The 12,368-nt window shown below is 41.4% G+C and overlaps 1 protein-coding gene across 3 annotated transcripts; it reads right to left on the bottom strand.

The window, feature by feature from the left end:
* Positions 1-2,291: 2,291 nt before the first annotated feature.
* On the bottom strand, positions 2,292-12,362 carry SNAP29 (synaptosome associated protein 29). 3 transcript variants are annotated; one of them, XM_025173731.2, is made up of 8 exons: positions 12,244-12,362; positions 11,455-11,702; positions 9,837-9,856; positions 9,030-9,386; positions 8,031-8,227; positions 7,588-7,673; positions 7,229-7,333; positions 2,292-5,327 (listed from the first exon to the last, which is right to left on the bottom strand). In XM_025173731.2, exons 4-8 carry the CDS (start codon positions 9,249-9,251, stop codon positions 5,167-5,169), a joined length of 771 nt encoding a protein of 256 aa, XP_025029499.1. In that variant the 5' UTR covers positions 9,252-9,386; positions 9,837-9,856; positions 11,455-11,702; positions 12,244-12,362; the 3' UTR covers positions 2,292-5,166. The 3 variants fall into 3 exon arrangements, with proteins under 3 accessions (XP_025029499.1, XP_025029498.1, XP_007439165.1); XM_025173730.2 differs by having other exon boundaries at positions 9,030-9,856; XM_007439103.3 differs by lacking the exon at positions 9,837-9,856.
* Positions 12,363-12,368: the final 6 nt, after the last annotated feature.

Below are 12,368 nucleotides of genomic sequence, written 5' to 3'. Positions count from 1 at the left end.
TCTGTCAATTTTGGAAAGGTTCCTTTATGAACCAAGGCACACCAACACCTCTCCCTTTTCCCTGGCTTCTCCCAACACGCTTGCCTAAACATGAGGCTATGATTCAGGGTGTCTTGTGAAAACACCAAAAACCAGGATACTTTGGTCAACCACTGTCAGGTCTACACTGGGAGGACGTGTCGTGCTGACAGAGACACAATTAGATCCTCTGCATCTTTCGTGAAAGCATCAGTCGGCTCTAAAATCAGCATTTGGGGAAAGTGTTACAGGATTACCCATAGTGTGGCAAAGCTGCTGCGAGCATGTGCCCACAACTGTTGCGCACGATTGACATCCTCATACCCAATTTACTTATCTTACAGCTACGTGGATGGTTTGTCTTTTGTTGCTATATTTAGTTTATGCAGGTAGTCCTCATTTAGCAGCTACAATGGGGACTGGCACCTGGGTTGTTAAGCAAAGCGGTCGCTAAGTGAAACCACGATGGTGCTTATCCTCTGACTTCAGCTTTGCAGACCTGCGAAGGATGGGTCACGAAGTTCCTCTTTCATCACCGTCGTAACTGAGGTCACTCAAGCAGGCAGTCACTAAACGAGGACTCCCTGGAGATGTTTTGTTTTGTCGGGTCACTGACCGAAATCATCTATCCTTCTGTGGAAGATATCCATTGCTCAAATGCTGGCTGCGATCCAGGTTGCTTTCGGCAGAGAAGCCATTGCCGTGTGCCAGGTTACTAAGAGGACACAGTTCCTCACTTGACGAGCTTTCCCCAAACCACTTCCCTCCGTCTCAATGGGCCATTGATGCAAAGGGACCGTTTGCGGTTTGCAGCCCTTGCCTTGAAAAGGGCGCGGACGGCTGCCAGCTCCGTCTCCATGGCCTCGCTCTTGGGAAAGGTTGGAAGTGCATCATCCGCTGCCAGGGCTTTGTGGCTGTTAGCGCACACCACTGTATTTTGTGGCCTAGTTAACTGGCAAAAAACGAAGGGAGCCAACCCACCCGCTCTTTCAAAGTAACAGCTGCGAAGGAACCAGCAGTGACCTCATCTAACAGTTTTGGGTTTTTGTTTTTAAAAAAAAAACGTGTAAAGCAATGCAAAGCTGGTGCCAACTCCTGCTACCGCCACACCACCCACGATATACAAAGCTGGGGATCCGGTTTGCTCGTGTTACTCTCATCCGTCTACGGAACATGCAACTGGGGTCAACATGCAGTGATCCTGGCTCCTTGCTATATATATATAGCTGGAGGCACAATATTCAGGTCAGATGATAAGCAGAATGAAGTGGGCAAACATCTGTCAGCGTGGGTCATGAAAGTGGAGCTCAAACACAAAAACCTTGTCAGGGTTTTTTTCCCCCCCCCTCTTCCAATTTCCTTTCACAACCCATCTATTTTCTTTCTGCCATGACGGTTTTAAAAAAGTATCCGTGGACTGGATGTGCTTTAGAAGCAGGTAAGGTAATCAAGAAGTGGGTTTAGTTTTTATTGGTGGAGTTGAAAGCTTCTCTCATGTCACAACATTGCCTTTAATTTTTGTTGTGGGGGTGGTCACCAGATTTACACAATCGGCTTCCATATCAACTTTCATCCAACTGATTCTCTTAATATTATATACCACAGGGTGCCATTCTGAATGCTGTTTGAGAAAAGGCTTACACATAAAGGAAAAGCAAAAAAAAAAAAATCAAACAGCAATTTTATATATCTATATACACACACACACACACATAAAATGATAGTCAAAAACAATTTGATGAACAACAAATAAATCAAGCCCATGTATTATTCACCAGTGTGAAATCATTGCACTTACCAAGTGACTATTGATAAACAATAGTCTCTTGTTGTGTCCACTTAACAGATTAACCAAAAAGCTCAGTTAATATATCCCTATTTACATGCTCCAATATATGCTAGATTTTTTAAACTAATGTTTGAGGTTTATTGTGTTATCAGAATCTAACATAGCTATTATTGTGAGTCTGTGCAGATTACTTATAAGCTTACAGTTTAATATGTATGAATCTAGCTTTGATCTCAATTAAACTTTCAGTATTCTAGATGAATCTACACCAATCTGGTGACCTCCAAGCATACTGGAACTACAATTCCCAAAATGTCTAACGTGACCAGTAAGGAGATGCAAATAAACCACAATATATGGCTCCACTTAGTCTTACTGAAGCCCATAATTTATTTTCAGCTACAGTGGAAGCCATAACAAGGATAACATGGGTACTTAATATTTCTGAGTTTTGAATCATCAACATTATCAAAAAACAGGATAATCAAGATTGAGAATCATCTTTATTGACCACCAGACCATTCTATAGCACATTCAGCACAGTTCAACAATCCAATACTCCATTGCCATCCCATCATTCTATGAAAAATAAAAGAACAGCTAAATATAAAGCCGGAATAAGCTCAGTTTACAGCAAAAAGATAGGGAAACAATTTCACAGATCATCTAAACAGCAAAAAAGGAAAATCTTTTCGCCACCCTTGAAAGAAGAACCCAGAGAGGAGTTGGTTACAAAAGTGAAAATATTTGGTTAGAGAAAGATGAATTCCTTCTGCAAAAATCTGTTTGGACTAGATAGAAAAAACACAGCAATGTTTTTTTCACCAAATGCCTGAAGCAAAAAAAAAAGATAAAGACTCAATAGTCTTAAGAAGCCAGCAGGTGACAAGTAAACAAAGTCAATACATGAGCTATATTTTCCAAGGAAAGAAGGAATCATCTTTGGAGGCCTCCAAATCAATTGTCTGCAATTCTCAAGCCACTTTATTCTAGGTAATAGGAAATTAACACCAATGAAGATTTCAAGAAATCAACCACTTTGAAGAAAATTTTAAATACGTAGAGAGAAGTATAAAAACCAAGATTTCAACCCTATCTAAATTCAAATGTTGCCCAAGAAGGGGAAGTATTTGCCATGGAATTTCATTATTACAAAGCAATCTTTGTCCCACCTCACCCTCACCCGTACATTTCCTTTCTGCAGATGGTACAAAAGAATCTACAAGCAGAACAATGATAGGCAGTTGGGTATGAACCATAAGGCTTACCTAATTTAGAAAGTTAGTCCATGGAAGAGTTCAATAAAACACAACACTCCAAGTAGAATACATGGTCAAGTTGACTTTCTGAATTAGATAAGATAGACGTGATGGGGATGACATCAGAAAGAAGAGGAATGTTGAAATAATGTATAAAGTGTAGCTAAGGCAAGATCTCTGATTCAAACCTGGAAAGGTCTCAGTTACAGTGTTGGGAATATTTTGCCTGTTTACAATCAAAAGCAAATTGAACACGAGAAATACATGTCCTCTTTTCTTTTTGGCAGTTGCCCCAAACATCTCTGAGAAATCCAAATCCTTCAATTATTACAATCCTCTGTGTTTTAAAAAATACTGCATTCCAAGCAGTATGGGCAAAGTGATTAAAACAGGGCACTGCGGCACCTTCTCAAAGTTTCTCAATAAAAAGCTGCCTTCATAGAAAAAATGAGTAGCGAGTATTTTAGCTGTTTAACTCAAGTGGATCATTCACAGCAATTTTTTAATATGCATCTGAAACCTTTGTGCAATATTGTTTCTTAAACAGTTAAGACTTGAATTAATTCCACAGGAAGGAAACAATGAGAATAAAATAAGTTTTTTCCCCCCCTGGGTGAGTATGATGCATCAGTATTAAAACCATCAGCATCTGAGTTCCTAATATGAGAAAGGAATAACCTCAACTGGAAAAATAGCCTTCACTGTGCCCAAGTACAGTACTTTGATGGAAAGCACAGATATTTTTCAAGATTGTGGCAGTGATATCAGCTGTTGAAACTTAATCTTGGCTACGAGAGAAGTGGATTAAGGAACTACAGTAAAATTCTGACGTGCTGAGACATTGCAATAATAGACTTCTGCCAAACTGCCAAAGAATTAGAAGAGGGTTAAAGTCAAAGTCAATATGAAGATATATCCTTGACATAGATTCCAGCTGGTACCTAGTAAAGAGCAACATATGAGAGAAACAATTGTTTTAATAAATGCTATTTCCAGAATTCCTTGTTAGTGTGATTTACTGAAGACATTTATAGGAAAATTGGTATTTTCCTATCAGGTATACAAAGATCATTATGTAGAACTTAAGGAGATGTTTACACAAAAAAAGAGAAGTTATGCTGCAGTAACAAAATGGTAACCAGGAAGGACAAAGACTATTTTAGAAATGGACCTTTCGTTCATCAGGGAACAAAGCCATGTAACATTCATGCCACAAATCAAACAACTCCAAGCTAACTTGGGCACAGAAGCACAAGACTGATCTCACGACTGAAACTGAACCCTGCTGCAGAATTTTGATGATGTCCATTGGAACCAGTTGAGTGGAAATTTGGAACACCTCCCCCATCAAGTTTCTTTCCCAGCATCGTTTTTAAAATAGAGATCAAGCAGCAACAGCCTGCTACAAGATCTAAAGTCATCAAGACCGAACTGCTAAACTTCAACAGCAAAGTGTTGTTTGGAAAAAACCACAAAGGCAACATTTTGCATTGAAGCATTCCAACAAAAAGTTCCCTGCTGAAGTCTTAAGTTGGATGAGGGTTCTCATCTAAATCTATTTCTGAATCTGTAGTCAATGCTTCAGAGAATGATCAGGGGAACTACTGCTTTATTGGTGTAGCTTAAGATTGAGGCCATGGTGTGGTTTTTCATAATACGCACCAGAAGCATCTTGACATGCTCCAGCTCTGAAACGTAGAGCAACCAGCCTCTTATACTTCAACTATATGCAACTAGCCTTTTCAAAAAATGTATACATGAGCCATGAGCAAAGTAGACAATGCACATACCTGCTACAATTAAGGCGAAAAGAGTATTGAAAGGCAGGATGTAATAACCTTTTTCAATCATTGTCCAAAATCGAGATGTTTCCTCCAAAATCAGAAGTTCCAGGAGGCAATGCTTCAAAGCACTTTTACGAACACACGTTAAAGAAGGTAGCTTAAATTTCTCAGATTGCATTATTCACAAATTTAATCACAGCAAGACGTCCTATCAACCTCTTTTTCTAGCGTTTTCCCAATGCAGCAAGCCAATAAGAGGCCCAACTGCATAAAATACATGTAGGTTTTGCACGGAGGTGAGAGCACCTGGGATGCCTTAAAGCTCATCCTTGATTCTCTTGTCTGTGCTTTTGATGTTGACATCCAAAGTATCAACTTTGCAGGTGAGGCGATGCAGGATCTCATCCTGCTCATCAATTTCAGACTGCAAGCCAAGAGCAAGATTTTTCAGTCGCCCCAACCCGGAGGACATGTCCTCTGCAAAGAGCCCCCACAAAAAAATAAGATTAGCAACACAAGAGATAGACAACACAGACTTGCTTGAGAGGCAGTTTATTTCTCCCTCCAGAAGTTAAGTTAATTCCATCCCTACTAATGTTCTGGAAGTCCCTCAAGACCTGGTTGTGTCACCAGGCTTGGGGGTCCCAGGGGACGAATAACATCTTAAGATGCCTCTACTATTGATACCTTCACTCTCTCCATGCCCATGGTTTACATATTTGGTTTTTAATATATTTCAATTTTAATAATTGTTTTAGATTTTTATAATTTGTTTTTGATTGTTCTACGCTGCCCTGAGTCACTTTTTGTGAGATGGGCGGCTATACAAATTTGATAAATAAATAAAATATCCAATACTCATGAAATTCCCTTGATTAAATAAAAAAATCAGTGAAGAGGACTGATGGGCATTGCTATTTCTGAATGGCCCGAGGCAGAAGTGGGAAAAACAGCCGGACACCAGATGTTGGTGGACCTCTCATAGCTCAGCCAGTATCTTCAACTACCAGGCCTGATGAGATATTAGTATTATTTATTTGATTTGTACGGCCACCCAACTAACCTGAGCGACTCTGGACAGCTCACAACAGGTAAAAAAAAATAGTCCAATAAAAACAAGTTAAAAAAACCAATATACAAGCATATAAAACCCACCCATAATCAATTAAAAACAACAAATCATTGTCAGTGGTAAAATCCATCCTTACATCAGCTCAACACAGCCACTGTGAAAGGCCCCCACCACTGCCAGTCCCCCAGGCATGACAGCAGAGCCATGTCTTCAGGGCCTTCCTAAAGGCCAGGAGGGTCGGTGCCCATCTAAGGTCCGGGTGGGGGGGGGGCATGATGTTTCACAGGGCGGGCACCACAGCAGCAAAGGCTGTCTTCCTGGGCCCCACCAGGTGACATTCTTCCAACAGATGGGACCTGTGACATGCCTCTCCTGCCATTTAATGCAGTCCATTAACACCTGAAAGAACATGGGTTCTCTAGGAATATGCAAAATGTTTTAGCAAGGAATATTCCAATCTTGGAGTGGCCCATGCTGAGTGCTGCAGAAGCAGTCCAATCTTGGAATGCGCCATTCTCAGATCAGAACGTTTCACCCCATTCCTAAGGTTCTGCATCCCACCAAGGACTTCCAGTGCTAATTTGACTGCCTTCCAATTTGTAAAACTTACACAATAGAAATAAGAGCATTTCAGAAGCCATAAGGCTCTGTTGGATTTGAAACAAATGAACATAACCATTTCTTTGAAACTTACTCAAGTATGAAGATACTCATTAACCTTTAATATTTTGTTATTTTCAATCCACTCTTGTCTTACTCCTATAGTCTTTTATGGAGGTAGCACAACTAAAGGTACTATTCTCATGGGAAAGGTGACACCTCATCTATGAGGCATTTGAGCCTCTAAAAGCATTTCTAGTCTGTATTTTATTCAGCAGTTACAGCCCTGGCTAACAACTTGGCTGAAAGACACATCAAGGATTTGCCACAGCACAGCAGGATAAATTTCACCCTTGCTTTAAGCCAACATATGTTTGGTTTCAGCTCATTGCACTATAACTAACTCTAACTCTAACCACTGTGGTTAGCAAACCATGGCATTGCAAGCCAGGTCACTGTGACTTGCTCAACAAACATGATTTAAATTAATCATGGTTTAGTGCAATGTATTAACTTAGCCGACTTTACTTTCCTAAATATTACTGTCTGCTTTGTCCCAATTCTTCCTCTTCCCAGCAAATGAGAACAAGACCATGAACATATGCTGGTTTCTTCTTAAAGGAAGTTGCTCAGAAATCTATGAGACCTACTTCTGAAATAAATAACTAGGATTAAGCATCAGGAAATATAGGCTGTCATGACTCACCTAAGTTGCTATCAATTTTCTGATGGCAAGCGCGGAGATGTTGATTCCTAGGGTATCGATCAGGGTGGGATGAAGAATCTGAACTGGTTCCACTGGAACTAAACTCTAGAAAGAGAGAAAAAAATGACAGCTCTTTAAACATCCAACATCAAGCTCAATCAAAACTTTTAAAAACTAAGTCATATTCAAGGGCCTATCTTGTATGAGATTAGCATACATTCCTGTCAAAATAAACCAGGATTCATTTCTGATTAATAAATACAACAGGTCTACATGTAAAGCTCGGTTGCCTAAAATAATGCTTATAATCATCAAGTTCTGTGACATGCAGATAACCTAATAAGCAAGATAAAACAAACCTGAGTTATCCAACTTCCGTAAATTTGGGTGACTCTCCTGGTACTTTGACTCCTGTTCTTTACTGACAGATAACGCTTCTTTTAATCTAGACAGAGAGAGAAAAAGGAATTTCCCACATTCAGCATTTACTGCTTCACTTGCTTCCGAACTGAAATAGGCTTTGCGTTAGGTTTTTCTTTCTGCTATATTTCAGCATTAAACATTTTATGTACTGTGGGATAAAAATAAAGCAGCCACTCAAGCCGATAACATCCTCTCGGTTTAAACCACAAATCCACAAAAAATTGTTGGAGGTCTTGCACACTTCAGGTAGAGATTACTGTTTTGTTTCTTACCCCGCTCTAAAAGAAAGGTGCCAGACAGATCTAAACCTGACATTCAAGCAAAATGTCACTTGGGCATGGACTTCCTGCTTCCTTAGAAGCAAACCTTGATTGTTTACCTGTTGGTTCCTTGATACTCAGAGGCCCCATTCTGCTCCGGCTTGATCTCTTGTGGCTTGGCTTTGAAGTAATTGACAAGGCCGCCAAAGACACTCTTAATGCTATTAATATGTTTTTGACTCGTCTTTAAATCTTGATCCATTTTATCCACCATGCGTTCAGTACGCTTGAGGGCCTCCCCTTGCCGCACAAGTTCCTGCCAAGAGCAACAGAGTCTTTCAAAAAAAAAAAAAAAAAATCCTGAAAAAGGGATGCTGATACTTTAACTCCCCAATGAAAGAGATTTTACACAAAAGGGATATGACTCTCTCTTTAGTAAGCTAAAGCAGATCACTGAGGGGACAATATGAAACATAATGGTCATTAAAAATCTATATCATTTAGACAAAAACGTTAGAATGTTTATGACGCAGAGATTCAGACCTAAGTATGGTTTACGTACAATTCTTTAGTCACATGGACTCCTTTCTGCTATTTTTTTTCTAACCTGCTTTATACAGCGCGCTAAGTTATCAGATCATGTCTTTGGTTTAACCCAATGCATAAAGCCAGCTATTATGACAGGCTTTGCAGCTTAGCATTATGCAAAACCAGCCAATTGTGGTTTATTCAGCAGTTAAGACAACCATGGTTTAGCATGTGTGACCCCAGTTTCATTGTCTGGAACATTTGGCAGTCGAGATGTCTATCCCTTTTTTTTAAAGACTTTGGCCAATCTCCCTCTTCTATGATCACAAGACTCTTTAATTCAGATTTGATTATCTTAACGCAGCATGGATTGTTCTGATTCTGATTTGTGTCGTTAAGAAAAAAAATCACTTTCATAAAATCATACGTAGTTTCTCTACAATCAGCACTAAGAAAACCCCTTCAACTTTTTCTCATTTGACCTGAGCTTACTGTGTATAAAATGACACGCTGTCTTTGAATAAAATACTTTAGCCTTACTTACATAGCATGCAGATACCGAAAATTATTTCTTCAAGATTTCTGTTTACCTCTGATGTGGCTATTCCCACATGTTCAGACTCATAAATGAGAGACAGCGAGCGATTACTGCTATCTAGAGTAGCTTCGGAGCGTCTCATGACCTCCTGTTGTAAATATCTTTGTCTATCTGGACCTTCTCTTGCAGGCTCATCACGTTCATTCCACTTTACTGGTTTGAAGTCATCCTCATCCTCATCAAAAGGATTGCAACTTTTGGGGAAAGCCGACATAGCTGCAGCTCTAAGTTCAGATTTCCTCTATTTATAATGTAGGTTAATAAGGACAGAATCAAGCCGATGTTGTTCAGATACAGACGGAGTCCTTCATGTAAAAGGATCAATGGCTATGGGATGAAAAGCCAAAATCTGCAAGAGAAACAATTTCCATCGTGAAACATAAACAGAGCATCAACTTGCTTGACTGCACACTTCTGTGGAAACTTCCAAGAATACCAAACAATTAGGAGTTCTCCTCTCATTACACGGAACCAGCATAGGGTATTTTTGTTCCACCTATCTTCCAATTTGCCAAAAGGGAAATCAGTTATCTGGTTACGAAACAGCAGACAATTTCATGCAATCCAAACTGAACCAGCCAAGCCACGTGTCTTGCTGTTCCCTGTAACAGACAACAAATTCATCTTTCCAGTTGTCTTGAAAGTGCTTTGCGGGCAGTTTTCCACAGCTGGCGTAGTTGAAGCCATGCTGGAAGTGGAAAGTCAAATCCAATGCTATTCTTAGGGAAGGCCGAAGACATTCTGTTCCTAGGGCAAACGATTACTTGCTTCTTATTGAATGAGTCAATATCCAGAATACCTGAGTCAATAGGTTGGCATCTAAAGCAGAAAGAAATCCAGAAGTATTTCTCCATCACAACAATTAAAAAAAAAACAACTATTAACAATTTGCTACCTGGTCACAATAACCTCATTGGGCAACCAATTTTAGATCTCTCATTGAAATTCTATTTACTGTATATACATGTCTCAGTTTTAATTTGAAATAGTCCCAAAGTGAAGAGAAGCTTGTTCAAAATTTGACATTTCCTCTTCTCTTAAAGTTAACTGAAAAAGGCAGAATGTAAGTGTATAACTAAGCAATCATCACAGCATGTTGACAGAACCAGTCTTGCAGAATTTAAAGCACTACTGTAGGTTCTGTCCCCATGAGAAATAACACCCCATTTTGCAAAATCATCAACATTCTGCTTTTACTATTTGAAGAGAACTTAACAGAATATATCAAGATTCTTTAGCAGGACAACAAATTACAAACATACAAGCACTTATCGACAGAGGAAGCCACAAAATTCCTGGGAAGGACTCTGCATTTAATCATCAACCACTGCAGAATAAAGGCACTGAGCTGTACCTTCAAGCAGTGTTTCAGCAGCATATCTTGCTTATCCCCTTTGATTTTAACTGAGCCAAAGTGCTTATTCTTCAAATCCTTTCCCAGCTTGGAACCGGATTAGAGATCTCCATAGGTTCCTGCCCAGATTTCAGAATCATCTTCTGTACCGTTTTTCCAACACAGAAAATAGTCTTTTGATGTCTGAGACGATGTTGCTTCTGTGTAAGAGGCCCGTCCTTACTCCCCAAGGCTATTCAACCTGTCGCTGCTTCAAAGGATATTTTTAAAACATACAGCTCCAAAACTGTTGTTAATTTGACCTCGTCTAGTATTTTAATTTATTGTTATTGCAAGCCACGAGGCCAAACGTCCCACCCCCCAAGGTGAGCTCAGTTCCAACCCTACTGGCATTTAGGAAATCCCTGAAAACATGTTTTTTTTTCAGCAGGCTTGGGGATCTCAGAGAAATGGGGAACCCGCGAGATGGTTACCCTGTGTCTAGGATACTGGGCTGTATTCCCGCGGTTTTGTGTTGAAGAGTTTTGGTTTTTAACTGTTTTAACTGGTTGTTTATCGTACGCCACCCAGAGTCATGTCTGTGAGATGGCCGGCTATATAAATCTGACAAATCAATGAGTAAATAAACTAACCAAAGGCTCTTCAGACAAATGCAACCTGCAGGGGGTTGATGGGAACAAATCTGAAGGATGCCAGGTGGCCTGGCCAGACTGGCTGTGGATGATGGGCAGTACAGTCCAGCATAAGTGGAAATCACCAAATTGGGGAAGACTCTAGTCAGTAATGGGGTTATTCAACCTAGACCCCTCACTCTCAACCTTCATTCTCTGCCAGGGGGCCCCATGGATGACCTTGAGGCCGTCACTCTCAGCCCAGCCTACCTCTCGGGGCCGTTGTGGGAACACGATCATGGGAGACCCCCCAGAACGCCCAAAGAGGGAAGGTCTATAAATATGGTATAATTAAAAACTCGAAAAGGCCCCTTAAACCTAAAAATCCGCCTCCTGAGAGGACAAGCAAGCGCGACTCCCCCTCAGCCACCCCTTCTCTCAGCCCAACCTACCTCGCAGGGTTGTTGTAACGTTGAAGCGCCCGACGGGGAAGAAAAGGCCCCGAGGAAGGCCACGTCCGTTGCCCGGAGTCCCCCGGAAGACAGGCGGCGGCAAACCGACGAAGCGGGGTCCCAGCCCGGCGCCTCCCTCAGCCGCCACTCACCGCCGGCCGCGGCTGCCTGGCCGCTTCCTCACTTCCGGTCACGAGGGAGGCGGCCGCCGCCGCCGGGTCGAACCATCCCGGGATCAGGGGGTGGAGCTGCAGGAGGGGAGAGATAAAGATGGGCGCGCCTGGGACGAACCATTCTCCGTCCTCCGGAAGGGGTGGGCACAAAGGGTGTCGATCCAACTTCGCCCTTTTCGCGAAAGGGGGAACCTGGCAGGGGCCCAGTTCATCTTTGCATTCTTTCAGGCTTTTTTTCCCTAAGTGTTGGACCTGGCCTAAAGGGCTTTGTCAAAGTTTTTTCCTATGCTTATATATTCCTCCCCCTCCAGACGGCAAAACCTTTGGAGCCCTATAAAATGGTTACATATTAACCCTCCCTCTCTTCCAGGATCCAGCTGAGTTGCGAATGTCAAAATAAATTAATAAACGGGCAATCAGATCGCACTTCAAACATTCAGATGTTACCTTCATAGTCACAAACGCTTGAAGTGCATAGAAAAGAGAGTTCTTTAGCACTACAACTCCCAAAATTCCTTACTGTCCCCAATTCCCAGAATCCCCTATTGTCCCCCCCTTTTCTGCCCGGCTTATAAAGAAGCTGCCCTCAGAAACTTCTGGAAGAACAAGAAGTTACCCCCGCCTATTCCCAAAGCACTTTAGAAAAGAGCTTCTGCCAGAGCCGCAAAACGGGCTTTAATCAGCTGGAGGAACGAGACCGCGGCAGCTCTCGCGAGAAGAGCCCGCCGCTCCTCTGGACCG

This window comes from Python bivittatus, unplaced genomic scaffold (assembly GCF_059951505.1).
Source record: "Python bivittatus isolate LINGU-HERP-01145 unplaced genomic scaffold, Pbiv_v1 ctg000100_np1212, whole genome shotgun sequence".
NCBI classification, from domain to species: Eukaryota; Metazoa; Chordata; class Lepidosauria; order Squamata; family Pythonidae; genus Python; species Python bivittatus.
The sequence above is the reverse complement of the archived record's forward strand: the minus strand, read 5'-3'. Positions and strand labels throughout refer to the sequence as shown.